This window comes from Heteronotia binoei, chromosome 21, assembly GCF_032191835.1.
Source record: "Heteronotia binoei isolate CCM8104 ecotype False Entrance Well chromosome 21, APGP_CSIRO_Hbin_v1, whole genome shotgun sequence".
In the NCBI taxonomy this organism is placed as follows: Eukaryota; Metazoa; Chordata; class Lepidosauria; order Squamata; family Gekkonidae; genus Heteronotia; species Heteronotia binoei.
In genome coordinates, this window is record NC_083243.1 from 85,564,763 (window position 1) to 85,587,265 (window position 22,503).

The 22,503-nt window shown below is 42.6% G+C and overlaps 1 protein-coding gene across 1 annotated transcript in view; it reads right to left on the reverse strand.

Moving 5' to 3' along the window:
- Nucleotides 1–5,918: 5,918 nt before the first annotated feature.
- Nucleotides 5,919–22,503, reverse strand: part of SIPA1L1 (signal induced proliferation associated 1 like 1) — a 347,094-nt gene continuing 330,509 nt past the window's right edge. The window contains exons 21-25 of the mRNA XM_060262825.1: nt 15,260–15,482; nt 13,463–13,609; nt 10,349–10,463; nt 8,989–9,070; nt 5,919–8,436 (exon numbers count right to left, since the gene is read on the reverse strand). Coding sequence (XP_060118808.1) covers nt 8,293–8,436; nt 8,989–9,070; nt 10,349–10,463; nt 13,463–13,609; nt 15,260–15,482 — 711 coding nt within the window. The 3' untranslated portion in view covers nt 5,919–8,292. The remainder of the gene's footprint in view (nt 8,437–8,988; nt 9,071–10,348; nt 10,464–13,462; nt 13,610–15,259; nt 15,483–22,503) is intronic.

Genomic DNA, 22,503 nt, shown 5'->3' on the forward strand with positions numbered 1-22,503 from the left:
TTAATCAAATATACAAAGTTCACCCACATACTCTCTGCACAGATTTTGGGGAACCAGGTTTGTAAACCTTGCCCTCAGTTGTAAGATGTAAAGGTAGCAAGTGTAAAGGCTTTTTCAGGGCATTTTTTGTAGAAAAAGCCCAGCAGGAGTTAATTTGCATATTATGCCACACACCCCTGACACCACTATTGATTCACATAGCATGTATTTGTAGAAAAAGCCCAACAGGAATTCATTTGCCTATTAGGCCACACCCCCTGACACTAAGCCAGCTGGAACTGCATTTCTGTGTGTTCCTGCTCAAAAAAAAGCCCTGCTTTTGGTTCATTGTTGTGATGTAAGTTTTGTAGTGAGCAAGAACACTGAGATCACTGACGCAGGAGCTGTATGCAAATAATAAAACTTTATTTGTTTACAGGCTGGTTTAAAAAAAAAAACAGATCAGCAGCACAGGTCTCCAGATAGTCAAAGGAAAAACCTGGCTGAGATACATAAATTTATGCTAATTATGGCTTCAGAGTGTGTTTTGAAATATCTAATTCTTTCAGGTACAAACAGCCACTAGGTGGATCATTTCATACTTTGAGGAACAATTAGGGTCAGCAGGTAAACAAGGACCACTATGAATTTTGCTGCCTTTACCCAGTACCGCAGGGACCAGAATTAAACCTTGTCAGAAAATAATGAAGGCACTGATAGTATTTCGGATTCAAAAACCAAATATTATGTTTATTAAGTACAGAAGGGAAGGATGGGAGTAAATAATAACTGTTGGATGCTTATAAAAATCAGTTGGCAGGCAGGAATTCAAAATGACAAATAATCTTTAAACACTACAGATGCTGGCAGGCTGAAGTTGTAATATAAAACAAACAAGCAGTATTTCCTTCACTCTGGATAACACTCTTAATTAGAGAAAAATTGATAAAAATAGTTTCAGACTTTTCATATATAAATCCACACACTATCTCATTCACTTAAGAGGACTGACTGAACTTGTGACAGATATATCCCCTCAAAGACCCTTTCCTCTAGCAATCAGGTACGCTCCAGACTGTAGAGAAATGCCCAGGAACTAACATCCTTGTGGGCTATTCACACCAGCACCTCAATTCCCTTGTGATAAGTCCCACACAGCTAGGATCCCTGTCTGACTTCTGGGATTTCCACATAGCCACAAGAACCATTGTGTCCCTCTTCCAGTGTGTTTGTGTTCTATGTTAGAACTAGGAGTCTATCCTTTGGCACTGACAGAACTCCTCAGCAGAGCCTTAAAATTTCCCTCTGTCTTGTGACACAGTGTGCCGCAGCTTTGAGAGTTTTCCTTCAGAAAGAGCTTTGGATTTGCCCCTTCTCACAAATAACTTTCTTCCAGGCAGAAGCTATAAATAACCAGTTCTGTGTCAGGAACTTAGCAGTCTCCTTTCAGCTCCAATTTCCAGTCAAACGTCAACCGAACTAAACACTGAGATTTCCCCCCTTTGACAACCTCCTTCCACTAGAAACATTCATTTCTATGGAAGCAGCTCAGCCAGAATGAGCTTTTCAACTCCCACTCAGATAGACTGCTTTAAGTCCATAACACACACACACAGAATTCCACCTGCACCAGCCTGCCCTTTCCCAAGAGTCAGCCTAAACTGTACAAGTTCTGCTCTCCACCAGAAACAGGCCTAACAACCAGGTACTCTATCTTCTCCCAGAGGTAGAGCTAAACCACTTTATCATGTTACTAGGCAGAGCTCAGCTACCCTTCAAACAGTCTGCTCTTTTGCTGAGGTATACCCAAAACTATCACTGTTTTCTCCCTGAGGCAGATTTGAACTAAATTTCTGCTGTGCTTGCATTCAACATTCCAAATACTCTTTGTAAGGTGATTGGATGGAGCAGCACTCCTGAGTGGCTGTTTTCCCCTTCGGGCAAGATAGCCTCCTATTAAGTCACACATGCCTTAGCTGATCTTGTTCTAAAGCAAGCTCTTTACTTTAGAAGTTACAGTTTACTAAAAGCTTACCATTACTTTGGAGTCTTTGTCCAGGCAGCCACCCCTTTGTCTCCTTCTTATGGCAATGAAAGTAATCAAGATGGAAGTAGGGCTGCCAAGCCCCTGGGCCAGGTAGGGGTTCTCCTGCCCTGGAGGTTCCCAATCTGCTGGCCCACATTGGGCCAGTGGGGGGAACATCCCTCGACATCACCGGTGCAATGATGTCACCTGGAAGTGTCATCACAGTGGTGACATTGTTCCTTGTCCCTGCCTGCACATCATGTTTTCCCCAGGAATGTCCCCAGCTCAGATGGAGAGGCATGAATTTCCACAGTGCCAAGACTCATATGGGCCCAACTTGAATTAGGATTGTGATGCATGAATATAAGGGGGTTTGGAGTTTCCCCTTTGTGCTATGTCCTGCACCCTGAGGACATCCACAGGGGAAATTATAGCATAAATTGGCCTTAAGACCTGAGAAATGGAGAGCCTGATCCTCTCAGCTGTTATCCTTCCCTCCCATCCTCTCTCTCTCTCATTCATACACACACTCTTTCAGCCTGAAAGTCCGGTTCTGATGTACAAATCATGTCTCATCTTAAGTATGCAGAGACATGTTGGGCCTCATGTTGAAAAGAATGAGTAACGCAAGATTTTTGAGAGGTGGAATAAAAATATTTTTTTAAAAAAATCAAACAGGGAAGAGGTCTTAAACCTGCATCAACTTGTATTCCTTTGCCCTATCAGCCCCTCTCTGATCACCCAAAATCTGAGCCAAAAGACATAGCTTCGATGAAACTAAGAACAAAAGACCAACAAGAACATATTTACGTTATTGCCAAGTGCTAATTCCTTTTAAAAGGATTCTGAGATCTATCAGTCCTAATGATGGATGATGGATTAGACCTTAATATACCTATATTGTCCTCAAGGAGGCCTGTAAGATTTGTCTGAAGGGTGTCTATTATGGTTTAATTGGATCTAAATCTGCAGTGCAAAAAAGCAATTCTGTAGAATCCTGTAACATCTGGCAGGTAATGGCGGCCACTACTTCATGCTGAGTCTGCTTTCAATCCCTACCCTTCAGAACAGGAAAGCTGTCATGAACATTTCTGGCCTAGATTATTAAAGTTATGTTTAGCATTTCTTAGGGCCAAATGAGATGTGATGCTGAGAGTTCTGTTTGAAGATCCCGTCTTTTTTTTTGTTTACAGCATGTGCATTGAGCCCCAACTTGGGCTGGTACTATTATCTACCCCCCACCCACAATTGAGGTACAGTGGCCTCATTGAGCTGTTGTAGGACAAATGTATAATGCTTTGTATATGATCTGGGGCCAGAGTGGATATAATCTATGGATATAATCTTAGGTGACATTGGCAGTGAGGATCAGCAGCTTCACAAGGGATTATGCACCCCCACTCCATAAATACTACAAGTCCTTGCCTCTAGTCCACATGCTGTGTCATCAGGCAAACATGGGGCTTGAATCACATCTCTAAGAGAACATCTAGTTTGGTTTGCAGTGAGCCCTTCACATGTGTAAAACTGGAATGATAGGGAGCTAGATCCAGTTTTACCCATTAATGGAATGTGCTTCTGTCAGTGGAACTTTTTCTGCTTCTTTTCCTATCATCACAGCCCACTAAACTCCTCCTGAGACCTTGGAGAGTCACTAGTATTCTGAGTAAGCATTACTGACATTGATGCACCAGAGGTCTGACTCAGTGTTAGGCAAGTTCTTGTGTAAGCTCCCCAAATACTGCTGTAGGATGGGGAATCCGTAGGCTGCAGCAGTGAGTCAAGGGAAAAAGCAAAAAAAGTTCCATTAAGGGGATGGAAGGAATTGCTTTGTTACAGAAATGAGGATTTGGATCCCACTCAATGTGCTTAAAAGTTACTAAGATAATGTATGTAAAATACTGTTCACTCTGAAGTGGTACATAAATGCTATTTTATTGAATTTAATATAGGGTTCTTGATAAATTAATACACTATGGATGAATTAGTATACCATGGCAGCAATCCTAAGAAGTACCATTTTATTTAATGGAGCTTTCTTCCAAGAAAGTATTCTCAGGACTACAAACCCTAATTCTCAGGACTGCACATGTTGAAGTTAACATTTTTCTGAAATAAGTTTTTTTAAGTGCTTAGAAAGTGTTATCAATTTTTTGTTTAAAAAAACTTGAAATGGTCCAATAAAAACTGATAATCTTTCTGTTCTATGACCTTGTGCTGATGAACCATGAAATTACTTCTATCAAGATGTGCATTAAGGCATTCCATCAAAATAATCATTTCTTCCCACCCTCTCCGTTTAGCTTTTTGTACTAATCTGGAAGCAGAGTAAGTGTAAGCAGGTTTAAATGATGCATGTTGTGACTATGCTGATGAGGTCTGAGTTAGCTACAACTACAAAGGGAAGAAATCTTGGCCTCCCAAAAATCAGTGCATTGAAAAAGACAGATTAAATATTCTGCATAATTTAAGGGGATGGAAAATAAAACTGTGGTGTCATGCACCCACGCAATACAGAGATGTGTGTCAAAAAGAATAATGTAAAACTGAGAAGCTACAGAAAAACAATTTATACAATCACAGGGTTGAAATAATTATCATGTGAGGAAAGAATGAAATTGGGAGCCTTGATCAAGCCATAGAAGGATATGGTAGAAGCCTATAAAATTGTGAACTGAGAACATAGTGATCCACCATTGTAGGTTCACAGCCAAGGGGAGATTTGAAGCTGGGATTGTCTAGCTTCCAGCTCACTTTTATCCACTGTACCACTCTCCAGAAATAATTTTATTTTTATTTGCTGTATTTGGCAAGACTAGGGAATGGGAAAGAGGCATTTTTTTAGAATCAGATGGATTAAGGTAAAGAATGAAGAAAAAGATTAGACTCCCAGCTGCAATCGTGGAAAGAAATCCTTTCCCCTTTAGGTGGGAGGCTTGTAATTTATATCAGCTGCTTACTGCATCTACTACCATAGCAACCCGTTAAGGTGGTTAAAGTAGTTATACCTTGAGTAGATATAGCAGATGATAAGATTGGTTTCTTGGAGTACTATAAAACTGATGAGGCAAGGAATCTAATTATTGGGAACACCATCTGCTCAACATGTCTCTCAGACGTTGGCCCAGATCCAGAAGAAGGTAATGAAGTGTGCAGGAGAACACACATATGCATGAAAGGCATCTCTGTAGAGGCAGTAGCATGGCAACAAAAAATCCAAGAGGCACAGCAGTCAAGCTTAGGCTCAGAGAACACATAGGGACTTCATTTGCTGCCATACCAGCTCCACAGAATCTTTAACAATTGTCCGTCATACTTATTTGGATTAATCATTTCCAGTTTTATTTTAGTGGAGCATAAATGGTTTTTCACAAACTTTAAATCTAGTAAGAATAGAAAGTGTTGGATTCAGAATAGTGTTTCCATGGTCACAAGAGCTTCTGCTCATGGACTCTAGACACTCAAAGAGAGATTTCCAGGAACACATTTGCAGACGGCATTCAGGGCTGCTTCAGGAGAGGCTAAACCATGAAAGTCATGTTCTGTAGATAGATCACCTTGTGCCTATGGAAATATTGTACTTTATCCCAGAGTAACCTTTTCACCAGTTTTTGACAAACTGTTTTCTAGAACGGATGGTGGATAGATGAGTATGTTATGGCAGAAGATCCAAGCATATCTGTGATCTAAAAGGGTTTTCTTGTTCTTGAAGACAAATGTGCCTGAAAATACAATCTTTACATTTTCCTCCATCAAACCACATATCAAACGTAATAAGGATTTTTTTTAAAAAGGCAAAAGCAACCATTGGGTTGTGATACAAGGAAAATGTGCACCCAGTGATTCTGATGTAGGCAATATGGTGAACAATCATGTAAGTGAAGCTCAAAGAATAAAAACAAACAGAATATCGTTTTAGAAGATCCTTTAAAATGAATTTTATTGTCATTTTTTACAAGTAGCCTTTTAGAGGCTTGATACAAGAACTCTGTTGCAAAACTCTAATAAATAGTCTGCCCCAAGTCCCAATGTTTTAAAATAAAATAAAAAAGAGAAAAAAGTAAGTCAGGATGCTTAGAGATGTTAGCAATACTTCTCATTTACAAATTACATCAGGCATTATATAGATCTCCTTCATACAAGTTATTAAAAAAAATACCTAGGACATTCTAGCTTTTTGCAGAAGCACTCCAGAAATACTTTCAAACCAATCCCTTTTCCATGGCAAAATATTATCAGAAGCACATTCCAAGGGGATTATCACCACAAATGAAGCTTTAGGTCAAAGCAAACCATCTGGGTTCGTACAGTTATTAAAATTATGAAAATGCATATTAAAAAAGGCTAGGAAGACTCAATGGCAGTGGTTAAGAACATTTTCCAGCAATGAAAAGTGGCTGGAGCACAAGGGGATAGACATGTTCATGAAATGAGTAGACATGGGCTGTCACTTTTCAATGAGGCAATGTGGAGGAAAAAATACTATGGATTTAATTCAGTTGGGTTGCATGCAGAGAAGGTCACTAAGTTCACCACATGCCACTTGAAACAATGCTTAGGCAGGTGCAGCACACACAAGTTTTTCCCCACCAACACTTAAGAGCTTATCCCTAGTGTGATATTTTATGGCAAGTTAGCCTGTCAGCGTATTTCACATTAGTTAGTTTCACTGGGAAACCGACTCTTAGGAGATTTAAGAATATTGGTTTTGTAATTAATTTCATTTCTAAAAATAAAAAAGATAACTTTGATCATTTTAAGAAGCCATCTAATTGTTTCCTCTCATAGGGTTTTCTCACCCTATTAAAAAGATTTACTTATGTCAAAGGCCTGCCACACAACATCGTAATTGTTAATTTGCTTTGTTAACTTTTTATATATGTAAGAGTGCCAAAAAAGAATTCATGGGCAAGAATACTGATATATTCTGTTAAAGCTACAATACTATATTTGTAAGTTCCATCAAAGTCAATGATGTCTAGACATGTGATTTCTAGAAACTGTGTACAGGTTTGCATGGTCTATAGTCGCAGCACGTATCTACTGAACTGTTAAAAGTGCAGTGGAACCAGAACCCTTTATTGCAGTAGCTGTTGTTTCACTGTGTTTTCCAAGGCATGGTACAGTGATTCTGTATAAGAGCTTGTGCCATGTTGCCTGCAATGCAGCATCATCTCCTTTGTTTTCTTTCTGTGGCACCCCATAAGCTTTTGGGGACTAGAAAGGATGGTGAAAGCCTGACAAAATGTTTGTAAGCTGAGTTTTTTGGTATGGGGAAAGATCTCATGTCTTACTTCCTTCATTTTCATGAGGCTACCAAAGCACCTGCACAGTGATGCATAACTGATGGTGGAATCACAGCTCTCTTTGGCAGCTCAGCAGGATTGAGTAGACAGCATTTACAAAATCTCAAATATATTTTGGCACCTGCTAAATGTAGATGCAACAGGTCCCTCAGCAGGAAGACACAGGGGCTATTTCCTACAGCAGTTGTGGGTATTCTCTTTTATCACGCAGCCTGAGAAAGGGTGCCAATTTAGCATACCAAAGTGGTGAATGGTAAACTCTTGCTTCCCTAGGATAATGAAGCAGACAACCATGACTAACTAATGCAAAAGACAAGATGCAAAAACCAGAACTGGATAACTTGCCACAGCCATGGCTCAAGCCTCTGCAGGCTGCACTGTACATACGTGCGCGTGCACACATACACTACGGGCAATGGCTCTATTCAACAGGTGTGGAGATACCACTAAAGATGATCAAGGAGACACCCAAAACATAGTTCACATCCTCTTGCCTGTGGTTTACTTCAGAAACCAGAGAAAGGAAGCAGCAAAAAATAAGCATCTTTCTAAGTTTTCTAGGAGTTGTAATAATATTTGTCAAAGCAGCAAGGATAAAGCGGATTAATCGGAAACTGATACAAAGGAGTGAATAGAAATAAATAGAGGCAGATGGACAGTTATTCTGGTCCATTCTCCAAATCACTTTTGTACAGAATAGGTAAAGAGAATGTGCAAAAAAATAAAAATAAAGACATTCACATTTTAGCAGTTAAACTTTTATTTTCTTTAGAATTACTTTTATTTTTGCTTTTATTCCTACAAAAGGCAGAAAATGATTATTGATCTGCAATAGTTCTGAGTGCTTTGCAGAGATGGAAAAAAGGGTAATAGAATATGAAAGATGTGAAAGTGCTCTGACTGGGCTCTCAAAGGTGGTATTAAAGCTGAGTCCCACTACAGAGATGTATATATATTCTTGCCAACATTTGTGTGCTATTCTTAGCTCATATCAATTGTGTTGAAAACCCATTCAGTGAATTTCTTCAGTTTCTCAGAGGCATTCTGGGACTCTTCTTGTAACCGCATATTGTCTTCTCGCAAATGCTGCACTTCAGCCTGCAGATTTGCCTTGTCTTCTTTTTCCTGGGGAATGAGGAAAGAGACAAGGTCTCACATAGGGACTTGATATCACAATCCCTGTAGTTACCGCTTCATTAGACAAGGATCCCTCTAATTCACTGGAAATACTATGGCATTGTAACTGCACGTCCAGGTTCTCTGCCTAGCCACTTAAAACCCTATGAAAGAAAGAGGTGCCTCCTAGTTCAGCCCTGCGGTTAAATCTCCTAGATTCTCTCCTTCAATCCATGGCTTCTGTTAAAACTTACTACACAAGCTAGCTTGCCTAGTGTTGAACTGAAGACTGTAAAGCTGAGCTAGCAGTGCATGGCAAACACTAAGCAAGATCTTTTCTGCATCAGCCAGCAGTACAACTACATGCTTTTCCTAGCTTAGAAAGTACATCTGCTGGTTTTATCCCATACTATTGAGATTTAACTGAACCTCGGGTTACACTCCAAGGACAGAAGAGCTCATTTTGAAATAAAGCCTGGGAGCATTACAAATCAGAGCAAGTTTGATAATTAAACATGTAAAATAGAAATTGTCTCAAAGTTCCTTTAAAAATATTTTTACCTTCTTTAAATCCTCTTGTAGCATTCTCAGCATTCCTTCCAGCTGGTTAACTTTAGAGGCAAGAGAAGGAGGAGAATCTTTACTGTGGGAAGAAGACAGAACACTGAGTTACACACTTTACTGAATGATTCTCTCTGGCCTTATAGAGACAAACTGCTTAACTATGGTTTGCTATCTTTGACAATGGTTAAGTGTTAAGCCTGGAACCATAATCTGTTGTAAGAACCAACTGCAATCCTTGAAGACATAAGAACAGCCCTGCTGGATCAAACCAAGGATCATTCTTATTAAACATCCTGTTTATGCCATTAATATGCTGCTGTAAAGCTACACAGGGCATGAAGGCAGCCATCCTTCAATTATATGTCCCCAGCATCTGGCATTCAAAGGTACCAGGAAAGGGTGAAGCTCTCTTTTGCTTTGTTCAGGTTACATTTAAATAACACAACTAAAAGCTATCAATAGAACAAATTCTTCTGTAAAGTCACCTAAATTAGCGACCACAGCCACATCCTGAGGCATTCTGTAAGTTAACTGTGCATTGTTTGACACAGCAATTCCTTTTGTTCATTCTGAACTTATGTTTGCAATGAACAAACATAAGTAAAGCCATTTCTTCCTTACAAGGTGACAAGCAGGTATCTCCGATGTTTTCTTATGTTTCTGAGGACAGAGGTTACTTCCACAACCCAAACCATGGTTTCACTATACATTTGGGACCATAACCAGGCTTAAGACAACAAGCTAGGGTTAGTGCTAAGCACTATATTTGCACTGGGTCTAAATGTGTTGTGCCTGAGAAGGTTTTGGAACTGCTATACAAGCTTTTATATGCACCTGGCTTTTGGTGCTGGGCTAAAAATGAGCTGTGCTGGTGCTGGGCTGAGACTGGGAAAACTCATGTTCAAGTCCTCATTAGGCCATGAAGCTCATCAAGTGATCTTGGTCCAATTATTCTCCCTTGGACTAACCAACCTTACAGCATTATTGTGACAATAAAGTGGAGGAAAGGAGAATGAGGTATTCTATCCTAAGTGTATTTTAAAAATGTAGTAAATAATTCAAATGTTTTACAGCAATCTTGTGGACAGATTCCCTAACATTATTTAGGGAAATGTGCTTCTTTTCCCCATTATCAAAACAGTTAGTTAAAACACTGAATACTTTGATAGTGCCCCAAATCCATCACCTGGAACAGCCTTCCAAAAACATGCAGTGATTGTTGTTTCCTTTGGCTGAATTTATGTCATTTAATTTTCCATTATTAGCTGTGAATGGATCCTAAATGTCTACAGTTTTTGTACTCGGTTATGCAACAATGATTTCCCCAGTCTGCTCTGCTGTTCTGCAGAGTACTTACCCTGTGTAAGGCGTCATTTGCACAGGTAGCTGGTCTTCAGCTTGCTCATTATTGGAAGCAACACTGACAGGTCTGTGGTTTTCATCACCAGTGGCAAAAAATGAGGCTCGCTGGACTGGAGAGAGAAGGAAAGATGGCCATAGAAAAGATGACCTTTTGTGTAGCAGAAGAGAGTTTTCTCTCACACAAACACAAACAGAAGGTCAACAATAACAGCAAAAAGAAACTTTCTGTAACTAAGCCAAATGTTGGAGCCCTGATTGGGGAGAGCACCTGAGAGGGGCAAGCTATCCCTAGTTTGCTGTCTTGGGAAAAACAAGTAGTGCACAGAAGCTGCAAGGAAGAATCAAATAGTAAAAGGTCCTAATGATAGTTCAAAATAGCAGGCTCAAAACCATAAAATTTGCTCTGCTCTAAATAGTTGTTAAACTACTGTGCAAATATCACTACTTTTCACAGAACAATAAGAAGCAGATTTCTGCAAAGACTCCCTTAGTGCAACTGACAGGACAATAGCCCGCAGTTTGTCCTATATGTAGTGGCAGTAGTGATGAATATGTAGTTGCTTTTTTGCTGCCTTGCTTTCTAGGCCATGTTTGCGTAAGCTAATCTTCCAGCAAGGCCAGATGGTGTGTGGAATCCAATTAACATAACATACATGTTCCACAACCTTTCCCTTCAGGAAGGGAGGGAAGGGAGGAAGAGAGAAGATAGCTTAAGAAAGTAAAAAATGCACTCTAATCACATCTTTATTAGGGAGGGGGGAGAAGAACGCACATCAACTCCTCCAACCTGCAAACTGAAACTTCAGCCAGGCGAGGATGTAATACAAAACTTACCTCTTCTTTTCCTCTTATCAGAGTACATAAATCATGGGCCAGGTTGACACCAGCCAATGCATGTCATATATTTTACTTGTTTGGATTCTTCTCCACCCCAAATAAAAAAAATCTACACTCCACCTAAATTATATTTAACTTGAAAGCTTACTTCCAGGTTTATGAATATGGTTTTTTTTCTGCACCAGGTTATTTGCTGCCAGGGTTGCCAGGTCCTCTCACTGCTCCAGCAGGGGGATTTGGCGCGGGGGGGGGCATTCCAGGGGTGGGTGGGAATGTTATGTGATGCGCTGACATCACCCAGAAGTGAAACCATTGTGTTAGTGATACCAAGGGCAGCGATCTGATTTTTGGGTGAAACTCTATGGTAAATCTGCCCTCAAACCACAGAGTTTTGTCCAAAAATCACAGCATCCCCAACACAATGAGAGCACTTCTCGGTGATGTCATTGAGATGGGGATGCTCCTGTTTAGGGATTAGGTTTACTCCGCTGGCCAGCTGGTCTGTGATGGGGAGAAACCCCAGAAACTGGGGGATTTTCCCGCTCGGACCTGGGAACTGACAACCCTATTTGCTGCAGCTCAGCTTCCTAACTCTGCATTCTTTCCCCCTCTCCTTACACACAGTGTCATTTTTCAGCTGCTGCCCTCCCACTTTCCCCCCTCCAAGTTTCTCCTGTGTTTTTTTTGTCTGAAAAACAAACACAGGACTTAAAACTCCAAGAAAAAAACAGGAGAGCAACAACTACAAATGGATACTGTGTGTAAAGAGAGGAGGGAAAAAATGCAGTTAAGCCAAGCTGCAATAAATACCCAAGGCAGAAAAGCCCTTAGAGCAGGTGCACTAAAACTATTTTCCATCATGCTCTCTCTTTGCTTTGCTTTTTTGTAACAGTTTAGCATACCAGTGGAGAAAAATTATGGCCATAACTTTAGCTACAAATTAACATCAACCTGTAGATTAAGAAGCTACTGTGAGAAGTGGCACAGCAGAAGATAGCATGCTGTTTCAAAAGGGAAAAAAAAAACATGACTAATAGAAAATCACTAATAGAATATCTGCATAAAGCTATGTTTGTATTTATAGGTAGATATTTTAAAGATCTACTTGGTATCAGGTATAGTGGACCAAACTTTAATCCTAGCTGGCAAAAATTTCCTAGGTAGCTCTCAGCACTGAACATGTTGGCCATTGCCATTTTAAATTCTGATGCAAACATACAAAAGACCTCTGCCTTATGCAAAGTATCAACAAGTTTAGAGATTTACAAGATGTGATAATTTTCAAAAGAAAAAAAATGCTACTGATATGCAAAGGTCATGTATTGCAAGAGACGGAAGGGGAAAACAGCCAAGAGAAAATGTGTATCAGTAGAGATCGTTTTGTAGAAAAATAGGTGGTAGAGCTCATTAGCATAGCTTATTAGCATATGCCACTCCCCCCACCAGCCAAAAGCAACCTGATGCAAGAAAGGAGAGCCCTGGGAAAGTGAGGCCTGCTTGGGCTGGCTAGAGATCCAGCCAGCCCAAGCAGGCCTAGCTCACCTGGGATTCTCCTTGCCTGCCCACCCCCAGTCAAAAGCCCAGCAAGCCGCCTGCCACCCAAAATCATATAAGAAGTGGAGAAAGGGTAGTGCACGCTTCTCCAGGGGTTAATGAGGACTGCTGGGGGTGGGGCAAAGCTCCTGGTGGCTGGCTGACTGCCTGCTCTTCTAATCCAGGGATTGTTTTGCAGCTACACCTACTGTTCAATGGACAAGGTAGGTGGTGGGGAGGAGGAGTAGGAACCCTGAGAAAGTTTCAGGAGCTGTGCTCCTGTGAGATCCCGTTGAATTCAAGTCCTGCGTATCAGCACATTTGATACACATCAGTTCATGGAGTAATCTGACATACTTCAGCTGTGACTAGGACATCATTAAAAATCTAGTGTTCCTTTTTTATCCTCTAGCTTCATGGCAAGAGACTGTGCATACAAGTCTTGGTATTTGTAAATAGGTAACCATTGATTAAAAACATTCACTAATGGCAATGCAGTGAAAACATCCAGTGTTTGAGCTACAATTAAAAAAATGTGAAGCATACAAAACAAAGTAAACAAAATTGCATTTGAAAGCTGTAACTTTGGTTTGCTAAGAATCCTAATGCAAATAAAGAAGAACTTGGCTTTCAGAGCAGGGAATCCATGACATGACAGAAAGAGCAAATTAAAAAATTCCTCAGTAAAAACTGTTTGATGACGGCTAAGCTTTGGAAGTAACAAACTGCAGATACCTACCCTCAAAGGCTTTGGCAGCATCTACCAAGTTTGACCAATCTAGGTCAGAAGCAGAATCAGGCAGGGGCATGAGACCTGGGTCTGGCATGGGCTGCCTTCTCTGCTCCTGGATATCTGTGAGGGAGCTGTCTGAGGCAGAGAACTCTCCTGAGGCAACACAGAATAAAACAAATAAGGAAAGGAAAAAAAAACCCACTACCATTCAGCTGAGAAAACATTCTAAATAAAGATTCTGCCTCCTGATTTTCCACAACTTTAAACTTATATGGAGGTTACTCAGGCCAACTAGATGGAGATTTTGCTGTACCTGACAAGGATTGTGGTGTCTGGGCACTGTAAACGGGGTATAGCAATAATTCCTTGTGGCATTCAGATAATACCCTCAGTCCCAACACTATTCCCAGCCACAGAGGAGCTTCACATCATCTGTTTAGGTTTTCATGTTTCTTTTTAATGTTACAAATGTATGTGGCAAAGGAAAGCGATCACCAAATCATCAAATGATGGATCATTAGAAGAGATGTCCTGTCAGGAAATGGCATTGAAAAGGCCAAAAAAACACTACAATTTTTTTTTTCAGTCAGCAGCATCAAAGAAAGACAGGGGATAAGTGATATCTAAGGCACCCCTAAAACCTCTAAACCCATATTGTTCTCTAGTAAAAAATAAACCCTGTTTTGCACAGATCTCCAGGCACTGTTGCATGCTAGATCTCACCACACATATCACAAAGAGCTATGCAGCCAAACACCCAGCATACACATTTATTTTAATACAAGAAGCATGAGCATCAAACAATTCATAACTTGATTCATTATCTAACAGTTTGCCCTGATGAAATAAGGCTGCTTCAGAAGTATACCATTCCAGCATTTTGAAATAAAAGGCAATCTTCCCCAATTAGCTAGGTTGCTCTGGTAACATTTCCCCAATTAGCTAGGTTGCTCTAGCTGCCCTGAGTCTGCTTGTGGAGAGGGCGGGATAAAAATTTAAGGTAAATAAAAAATAAATAAAAATAAATAAAGGCTTTGCAATCTCTGCTTTTTAAAAGTACACTGGACATAGTTGGGCCAAATTTAAGCAGTCACAAAGTCCACTGATTTAAAGGGAAGAAATTTAATTGTGCTCTTTCTTTCTCTCAAATTTAAAGAGAGACTTCTCTTTACTAAATTCAATCATAGTGGATCAACTCTGGTCATGAAGTGCCACTCTTAATGAGATTTTAAAGCATTTCCCAAAATTTTCATGCTTGAATTTTAACTAATCATCTGCAGAAAGGGACTTCTGCAATGATAGGGCAGTCATGAAGAATGCTGTTTTCTATTCCAGACTGGGTTTATAAATAGCACAGTTAAAAGGGAGCATATCTTTAAGATGTGTTTGACTCTAGCGCTTTCAAGATATGCCTGGCACCTGCCATTTTTAACTGCGTAGGTCAATCAATCACCTAGAATTGTACCCCATCAGTTAATAAGGAGTCGAGCAGATTCTAGAGCCCTGGTGTTATTGGCTCACAGCAATCATCACTTTCAAATAGCAGTACTTTGCTCTGACTCACTTGAAAGCTTCTGGAACAATCAAAAGGCAGCCTGAGATGGAACACACAGCAGCAGTAGTCTAATCTCAAGAGGACAAAAGGAACAGATAAGGAATGCCATTCTGAATCTGTTTGTCAGTACAAAACAGTGGTAAGGAATAACTTACAAATGTGAAGAAGGATGTATGATTATCCTAACAAATGTACCAGCCAACCAATACATGACATTTCCCTAGTGCTGAAGTTGAAAACACACTCACCATGTAAAGATTTCATTCCCAGTGTGTATGATGGTCTTCTTAAGGGTAATGACTTGGGTAGAGAAGGATATGTGCTGGTGAAAAGGACATCATTTGGCAGGGCTTGGTCCAGAAGAGAAGCTCGTGAGGGCAAGAAATGTTCCCTTTGACTGCTGTAAATGCTTTCATCTGATAGAGTCCTCTGCAAGCCCCGCCTGGAGGTAGGAGTGCTAGGGAATGGAGACTAAGAGAGAGAAAGTTATGAAAACTTATAGCAATATTCCACAAATGCATCAAGTCTCCTTAGTATATCTACAGAAGGTGATTTTTGGTGTCCCTTCTGGAAAATAAGAGCCAGTTGCCATGTAACAATTTATCTCCTTGGGATTGCTTGCAGAATGATTTCCATGTTCTTGAGGGAAGATGTACAGCTAATTTGTATCAACGAAATGTTTACACACATATCACTGAAAAGCTATCCCATGTCATACAGCATTACTCTAGCACTGCTTGTATGTTGGACAAACCACAGCCTTGAAATGTGGATACTGAAGTGGACTAGGGGCCTTTCCAAATAAGAGATGCCACTGAATATTGTAAACTTGATGGTTCAAGTCATATCTCTTCATTTCAATTTTGCTTGACATGTATTCAGATCACTTTTTGTATGATTTTATTCTGTTGTGATGCATGTGTGTATGTGTGTGATATATGAGTGGTGAACAACTTGCATATAAATGATGCAAGAAATGCAGAAAATACACAAATTATTAATCCAAGCAAAATCATACAAAAATTCAGAATGACAACATATGGAAACAAAAATAAGTGGAAAAGGGTATATGCATTCATAGATCTGTTTTATTTGGTTAATGCCAATAGTATAACATCCAGCTCTTGGCTAATAGAAGGCAGTTAAGAAACAGAAATGCTGTGGGCTGAGGAAACATAACTGCTTTTAAAAATGTCAGGGTGAATACCTCCTCCAGAGCTGGAGAAGGGAAGCACACATTTTGAAAAGCACAATGCTCATAAAATGGCAGGACACTGCTGTGGAGGAAGGCGTAAACATTGCTTTTTGGCACATTTAAAAGAGAGATACACTCTGTAAGAAGTCCTATGCTGCCACTACCTTCTGTAAAGCACTGCAGTGGACCTTCTGGTGGCTAGGGGTAAAGAGGAGGGACTGTTTTTTTCTGTAATTACATATTTTTGCAGGTATTGGCTAAACAGGATATTCTACAACAGAAGTGATAGGCTGCAGCTCTAGTAACAGCTGTGCACTAAGTGCACAAAATGTCATTACATCAAAAGACACTTACAAAATAGCCCATCCTGCTTTATGCACATGGAATTTTGTTAGTTTTTTTATAGGTTGTATTGATTCAGAAATGTTCCTCCTACATGGAAAGAAAATCTGTTGAAGGCCTTGAACAACAGGAATGTCTTTTTCATCTGCATAGTAAGTAATGCTAAGAATAGAAAGCTCCCAGGACATTTTATTTCCAAAGCCTCAGCACTGACAGCTGATTGGGAAATAAGTCCTACATAAGAGAAAAATGACCCACATTGATATCGTTGTGGTAGACTCAGAAGCTCTTAGACTATCCAGTTCATCAAGCATACCCACTTCAGATAGCAGGTACTCAAACATGCTTAAATGCTTTCCTGGTTAAAGACACCCTTGCATCCTAAGTCTGAGCTGAAAAGGGGAAAGGGAAGAGTTTTATAAACATTTTTGTCAGTTGTGGAAAGCACCCTTCATTCAAGAATTTCTCAGAGGTGGAAATGTCTGCCTCATAACGCTGCCCCTTCTCTAGTCAATTGCAAGCACTTTGCAAGTTAAGAGGAGGTGATGTGCTGTGTGATCCTTCCCTTTTTTAATTTTTTGGCAAAGCAGAAATTGTCTAGAAAGGGAATCACAGTATGCATTGCCTTTGTTGAACTGGTGAAGTATTTGCAACCCGACACCATAAAGGAGGTGATGTTCAGCACACTCATCCCCTGTATTTTTCTTTGCCAGATTTGGAAGAGAGGCAATTTTTATTTTATCAAATTTATATCCCACCCTCCCCTAATGGGCTCACGGCAGCTAACAACAACTAATTAAACTACATAAATATTAAAAACAATATACATAATACAATCATTCCTACAATTTACAATCCTAAAACAAGATGTACATTTTTAATTTCTCTGATGTTCTTGTTTCAGTACAAAATTCAGTGGGATTGTTGGTGTTGTGGAGTAATAGCTACCTCCCTTCAACCGTTAAAAGCAAGTTTAAATAATTCGGTCTTACAGGCCCTGTGGAACTGTGGCAGGTCCCTCAGGGCCCTGATGTCTTCGGGGAGGGCGTTCCACAAAGCAGAGGCTATTACTGAGAACGCTCTGGCTCTAGGGCTGGACAGTTGAGCCTCTTTCAGTCCGGGGATCTTAAGAAGGTTTTGAGACCCTGAATGGAGTGCTCTCTGGGACACATGTGGTGAGAGGCGGCCCTGTAGGTAGGCAGATCCCAGGCCATATAGGGCTTCAAAGGTTATGACCAGCACCTTGAAGCGAATCTGGAAGGCCACAGGCAACCAGTGCAATGTTTCCAGCACAGGCTGAATGTGCTCCGGTACAGGACGCTCCATTAACAACATGGCTGTTGCATTCTGCACCAGTTGCAGCCTCCGAATTTGAGTCAAGGGCAGCCCCATATAGAGGGCATTGCAGTTATCAATTCTTGAGGTGATTGTCGCATGGATCACTGTTGCCAAGTCGCTGTGCTCTAGGTATGGAGCCAACTGCCTTATCCATTTGAGATGGTAAAATGTGGATTTGGCAGTGGCTGCTACCTGAGCCTCCATTACCAGCGATGGCTCCAGGAGCACCCCTAAGCTCTTGACCTTCAAAGCTGGCACCGATGGCGTCCCATCAAAGGCCGGCAGAAGGATCTTTCTACACAGGCCGCCACAACTTAGGCACAGGACCTGTGTCTTCACTGGATTCAACTTCAGTCTGCTCTGCCTGAGCCATTTCACTATGGCTTGCAATGCCAGGTCCAGATCTCCAAGGGCGCAGCTGGACTGGCTCCCCATCAATAGATAGAGCTGGGTGTCATCTGCATATTGGTGGCAACCCAGCCCATATCTCTGGACAATCTAGGCAAGGGGGTGCATGTAGATGTTAAATAACATCAGGGAGAGAACCGCCCTCTGAGGCATGCCACATAGAAGTGGGTGTCTCTGGGACAGCTGCTCCCCTATAGCCACCCTTTGTCCCCAGCCTTGAAGAAAGGAGGTAAGCCATTGGAGGGCAGACCCCTGAATCCCCACGTCAGCAGTGAAACAGTAGCTGGTGGTCGATTGTGTCAAATGCAGCCGACAGGTCTAATAGCAACAGTACTGCTGAGCCACCTTGATCCAGATGTCTCAAGAGATCATTCATGAGGGCAACCAGTACCGTCTCTGTCCCATGACCTGGCCAGAAATCGAACTGAAATGGATCCAATATGGAAGTGTCATTCAAAACCCCCTGTAACTGGGTAAACTTATTGAGAGGGCAGTGGCGAAGCAGTTACAGACCTTCCTGGATGACACTTCCGTCCTCGACCCATTTCAGTCCAGCTTTCGCCCGGGACACGGGACGGAGACAGTGTTGGTTGCCTTAGTGGATGACCTTCAACGGCATCTGGATCGGGGTGGCTCGGCGGTGCTGATGTTGTTAGACCTGTCGGCGGCGTTCGACACGGTCGACCATCGGCTACTGACGTGCCGCCTCGCCGACGCAGGGATTCAGGGGTTGGCCTTACAGTGGCTTTCCTCTTTCCTGGAAGGTCGGGGACAAAGGGTTGCAATTGGGGGGGAGCTGTCTCGGAGGCGCCCACTTGATTGTGGTGTGCCCCAAGGGGCGGTTCTCTCCCCGATGTTATTTAACATCTACATGCGGCCCCTTGCCCAGATTGCCCGAAGGTATGGGTTGGGGTGTCACCAGTATGCTGATGACACCCAGCTCTATCTGCTGATGGATGGCCAGCCTGTCTGCGCCCCGGAAAACCTTGACCAGGCACTACGGGCCGTGGCTGAGTGGCTCAGACTGAGTGGGCTGAAGTTAAATCCTACGAAGACAGAGGTCCTTTGCTTGGGCCGCCGCGGCCCGGGGAGGGGGATCCCCCTGCCGGCTTTTGATGGTGCACCGCTTATGGCGGCGGACAGGGTCAGGAGCTTGGGGGTGCTATTGGAGCCTTCTTTAAAGATGGAGGCTCAGATAGCAGCCGCTGCCAAGTCCGCATTTTTTCATCTTAGACGGGCAAGGCAGCTGGCCCCCTTTCTGGAGCGCGACGACCTAGCAACAGTGATCCATGCTACGGTCACCTCAAGGTTGGACTACTGCAACGCCCTCTACATGGGGCTGCCCTTGTCTCGGACCCGGAAACTGCAGCTGGTGCAGAATGCCGCGGCCCGGCTGTTATTGGGTCTCCCAAAGTGGGAACACATTCAGCCGGGTCTTCGGACCCTGCACTGGCTTCCAGTGATATACCGAGTCCGGTACAAGGTGCTGGTTATTACCTTTAAAGCCCTATATGGCCTGGGACCTGCCTACCTGAAGGACCGTCTCTCCCCACATGTTCCCCAGAGAGCACTGAGGTCAGGAACACAAAATCTCCTCACTATCCCCGGGCCAAAAGAAGCCCGCCTGAAAGCCACCAGGGAAAGGGCTTTCTCCGTTATGGCCCCCGTATGGTGGAATCAGCTGCCGGAAGAGGTGAGGGCCCTGCGGGACTTAGCGCAGTTCCGCAGGGCCTGTAAGACGACCCTCTTCCGGCTAGCCTATACCTAGCCTACATTTAGCTAGGATAACAACCTGAGGAAACTGGCCAGCCATCTGTTCATAGGAAACTGCATTACTCTGTTTTAATGTTTTAACTGTTTAAATTATTTAATTGTTTTACATTTGAAATTGTTTATTTTTAAGTTTGATTAATTGTTGGAAGCCGCCCTGAGCCATCCGTGGGAAGGGCGGGATATAAATCCCAAATAAATAAATAAATAAATAAAATAAAATAAATAACTGTACTGCCACTGCCCCCTCAATAACTTTACCCAAAAAGGCCAAGTTTGACACCGGCCGATAGTTTGCCAATGTGGCCGGGTCCAAGGATGGTTTTTTGAGGAGAGGGCAAACCACCGCCTCCTTAAGAGGCATGGGAAAGGTTCTTTCACTCAAGGACCTGTTGATAATCTCCTGCAATGAGGCCCATAGTTCTGTCTGGCAAGCACGTATCGGCCAGGATGGACACGGGTCCAAGTTGCAGGTAGTGCGATGCACAGTACAGAGGACCTTGTCTACTTCCCCCAAGCTGAGTAGAGTGAAGTGATCCAGGATCCTATCCGAAGACACATTCGGAGCTTTGAGTTCACTTACTGTATCCAAATTGGTGGGGAGGACATGGCGGAGCAACAGGATCTTATCTGCGAAAAAGTTTGCAAAGGCCTCACAGCCAATTTCCAGTCCCCTATCATTTAGTTTGCTCTGTGGCAAATTTGTAGGTGTCTGAATTGTGCTAAATAATTGGGCTGGGCAGAAATTCACAGATGCAATCTGGGTCACAAAGTAAGTCTTCTTTGCGGCCTTGGTTGCCATCTCGTAGGACTTCATAAACAGCCTATAAGATGTTCTTGTCGCCTCGCCACAGGCACGCTGCCATTGCCTCTCTAGCCGTCTAAGCTGCCATTTCATCAGCTGCAATTCTGAGGTATACCATGGTGCAAGGCGAAGAGGGCGCCGGGGTGCAATCTCGTCAATGGCTGTGGAGAATTGTTGATGCCACATCTCTGCTAGTTCATCCAACGAGTTGCCAGGGGGCCAGGATCCCGCAGAGCCATCTGAAGTCGCATAGGGTCCATCTGGCTCCACGGGTGAGCCAAAATACGCTCGCCGCTTAAACAGGGTTGTGGTGGCACATCTATACGGGCCTTCAGGGCATAGTGGTCCGACCATGGCACTGCCTCAGTAGTAATCCGGTCCACCTTAACTCCCGCTGCGAAGATCAAATCCAGCATGTGCCTGGCCTGATAAGTGGTAGTTGTTACATGCTGGGAGAGTCCTAGTGTCATCATGGATGACACCAGGTCCGTCGCCTGTATGAAGTCTGAGTCATTGGCATGGACGTTGAAATCTCCCAGAACTAAAAGCCATGGGTACTCCAGCGCCCAGTCTGCTACAGCCTCCGTCAGGGATGGTAAGGCACTGGCTGGTGTGTTAGGTGGTCGGTACACCAGCCAGATAGCCAACCTCTCCCCCACATCCCATAACAGGCCAGTACACTCTATGTCGGTGATCATTAGGGGCGGGAGTGCCCGAAAGGAGTAAGCCTCCCGTATAAGTAGTGCCACCCCTCCCCCCCGCTAGTCCGTGACTGGTGGAGGACTGAGTACCCAGGTGGAGCCATTTGAGAGCTACTGTCTCCCCCTCTCGCACCCAGGTCTCGGTCACACAAGCCAGGTCCATTCCCTGCTCATGCAGGAAGTCACGTGGGACTGTGGTCTTATTATTAATGGACCTGGCATTACACAACATCAGGGACGGAGGCGAGTAATCTCTCTTGGTAATCTCTCTCTGCCACGATTGGGATGGGACATAGGCTGGAAGGAGAGTGAGCATTTCCATATCTCAGTCTCCTTCCCTTCAACTTTTGCCTATTCCCACCGCTATACTTTCCCCGCCCCAGGAGCACTGGGATCCCCTGACCCAACATCATCACTGGCTGATCTTCGCCATAGCCACAGACCACTCCCACCATGACGATGTCCTCTGCAGTTGTCCTGTGCTTCCTATTCTAATATTAGTATCTTCTACCTGCTCTATCTGCTCTTATTAATAAAACCTAATTTGGTCCCTACCACTAACAGTTAAATTAAAATCAATTTGGATAATAATACCTCCTCCTAATCTAAACTACCCATCTAATTAATTATATATCCGTTAGCAGCTATTACAAGGTACCAATTAATAATGCGTTCCTGATGGATGATCTTCAACCAATATGACCAATTCAGGAAATATTTCCCTCTAACTTAGCTACATTTGTGCTCAGAAACATCATTACATAGTGGTCTCCACTCAGCTGGGATTCTTCCAAGAAAGAAAGACCACAATAAAAGAAGTAATGCCTGAAGTACCAACATTCTAGATGAACAACAAACTGCAAAAGTAAAGTTCAAAATCAAGTTTTGTTTGGGAACTATTTTGGCCCTCTTAAAAACATTGTTTGCCAATTC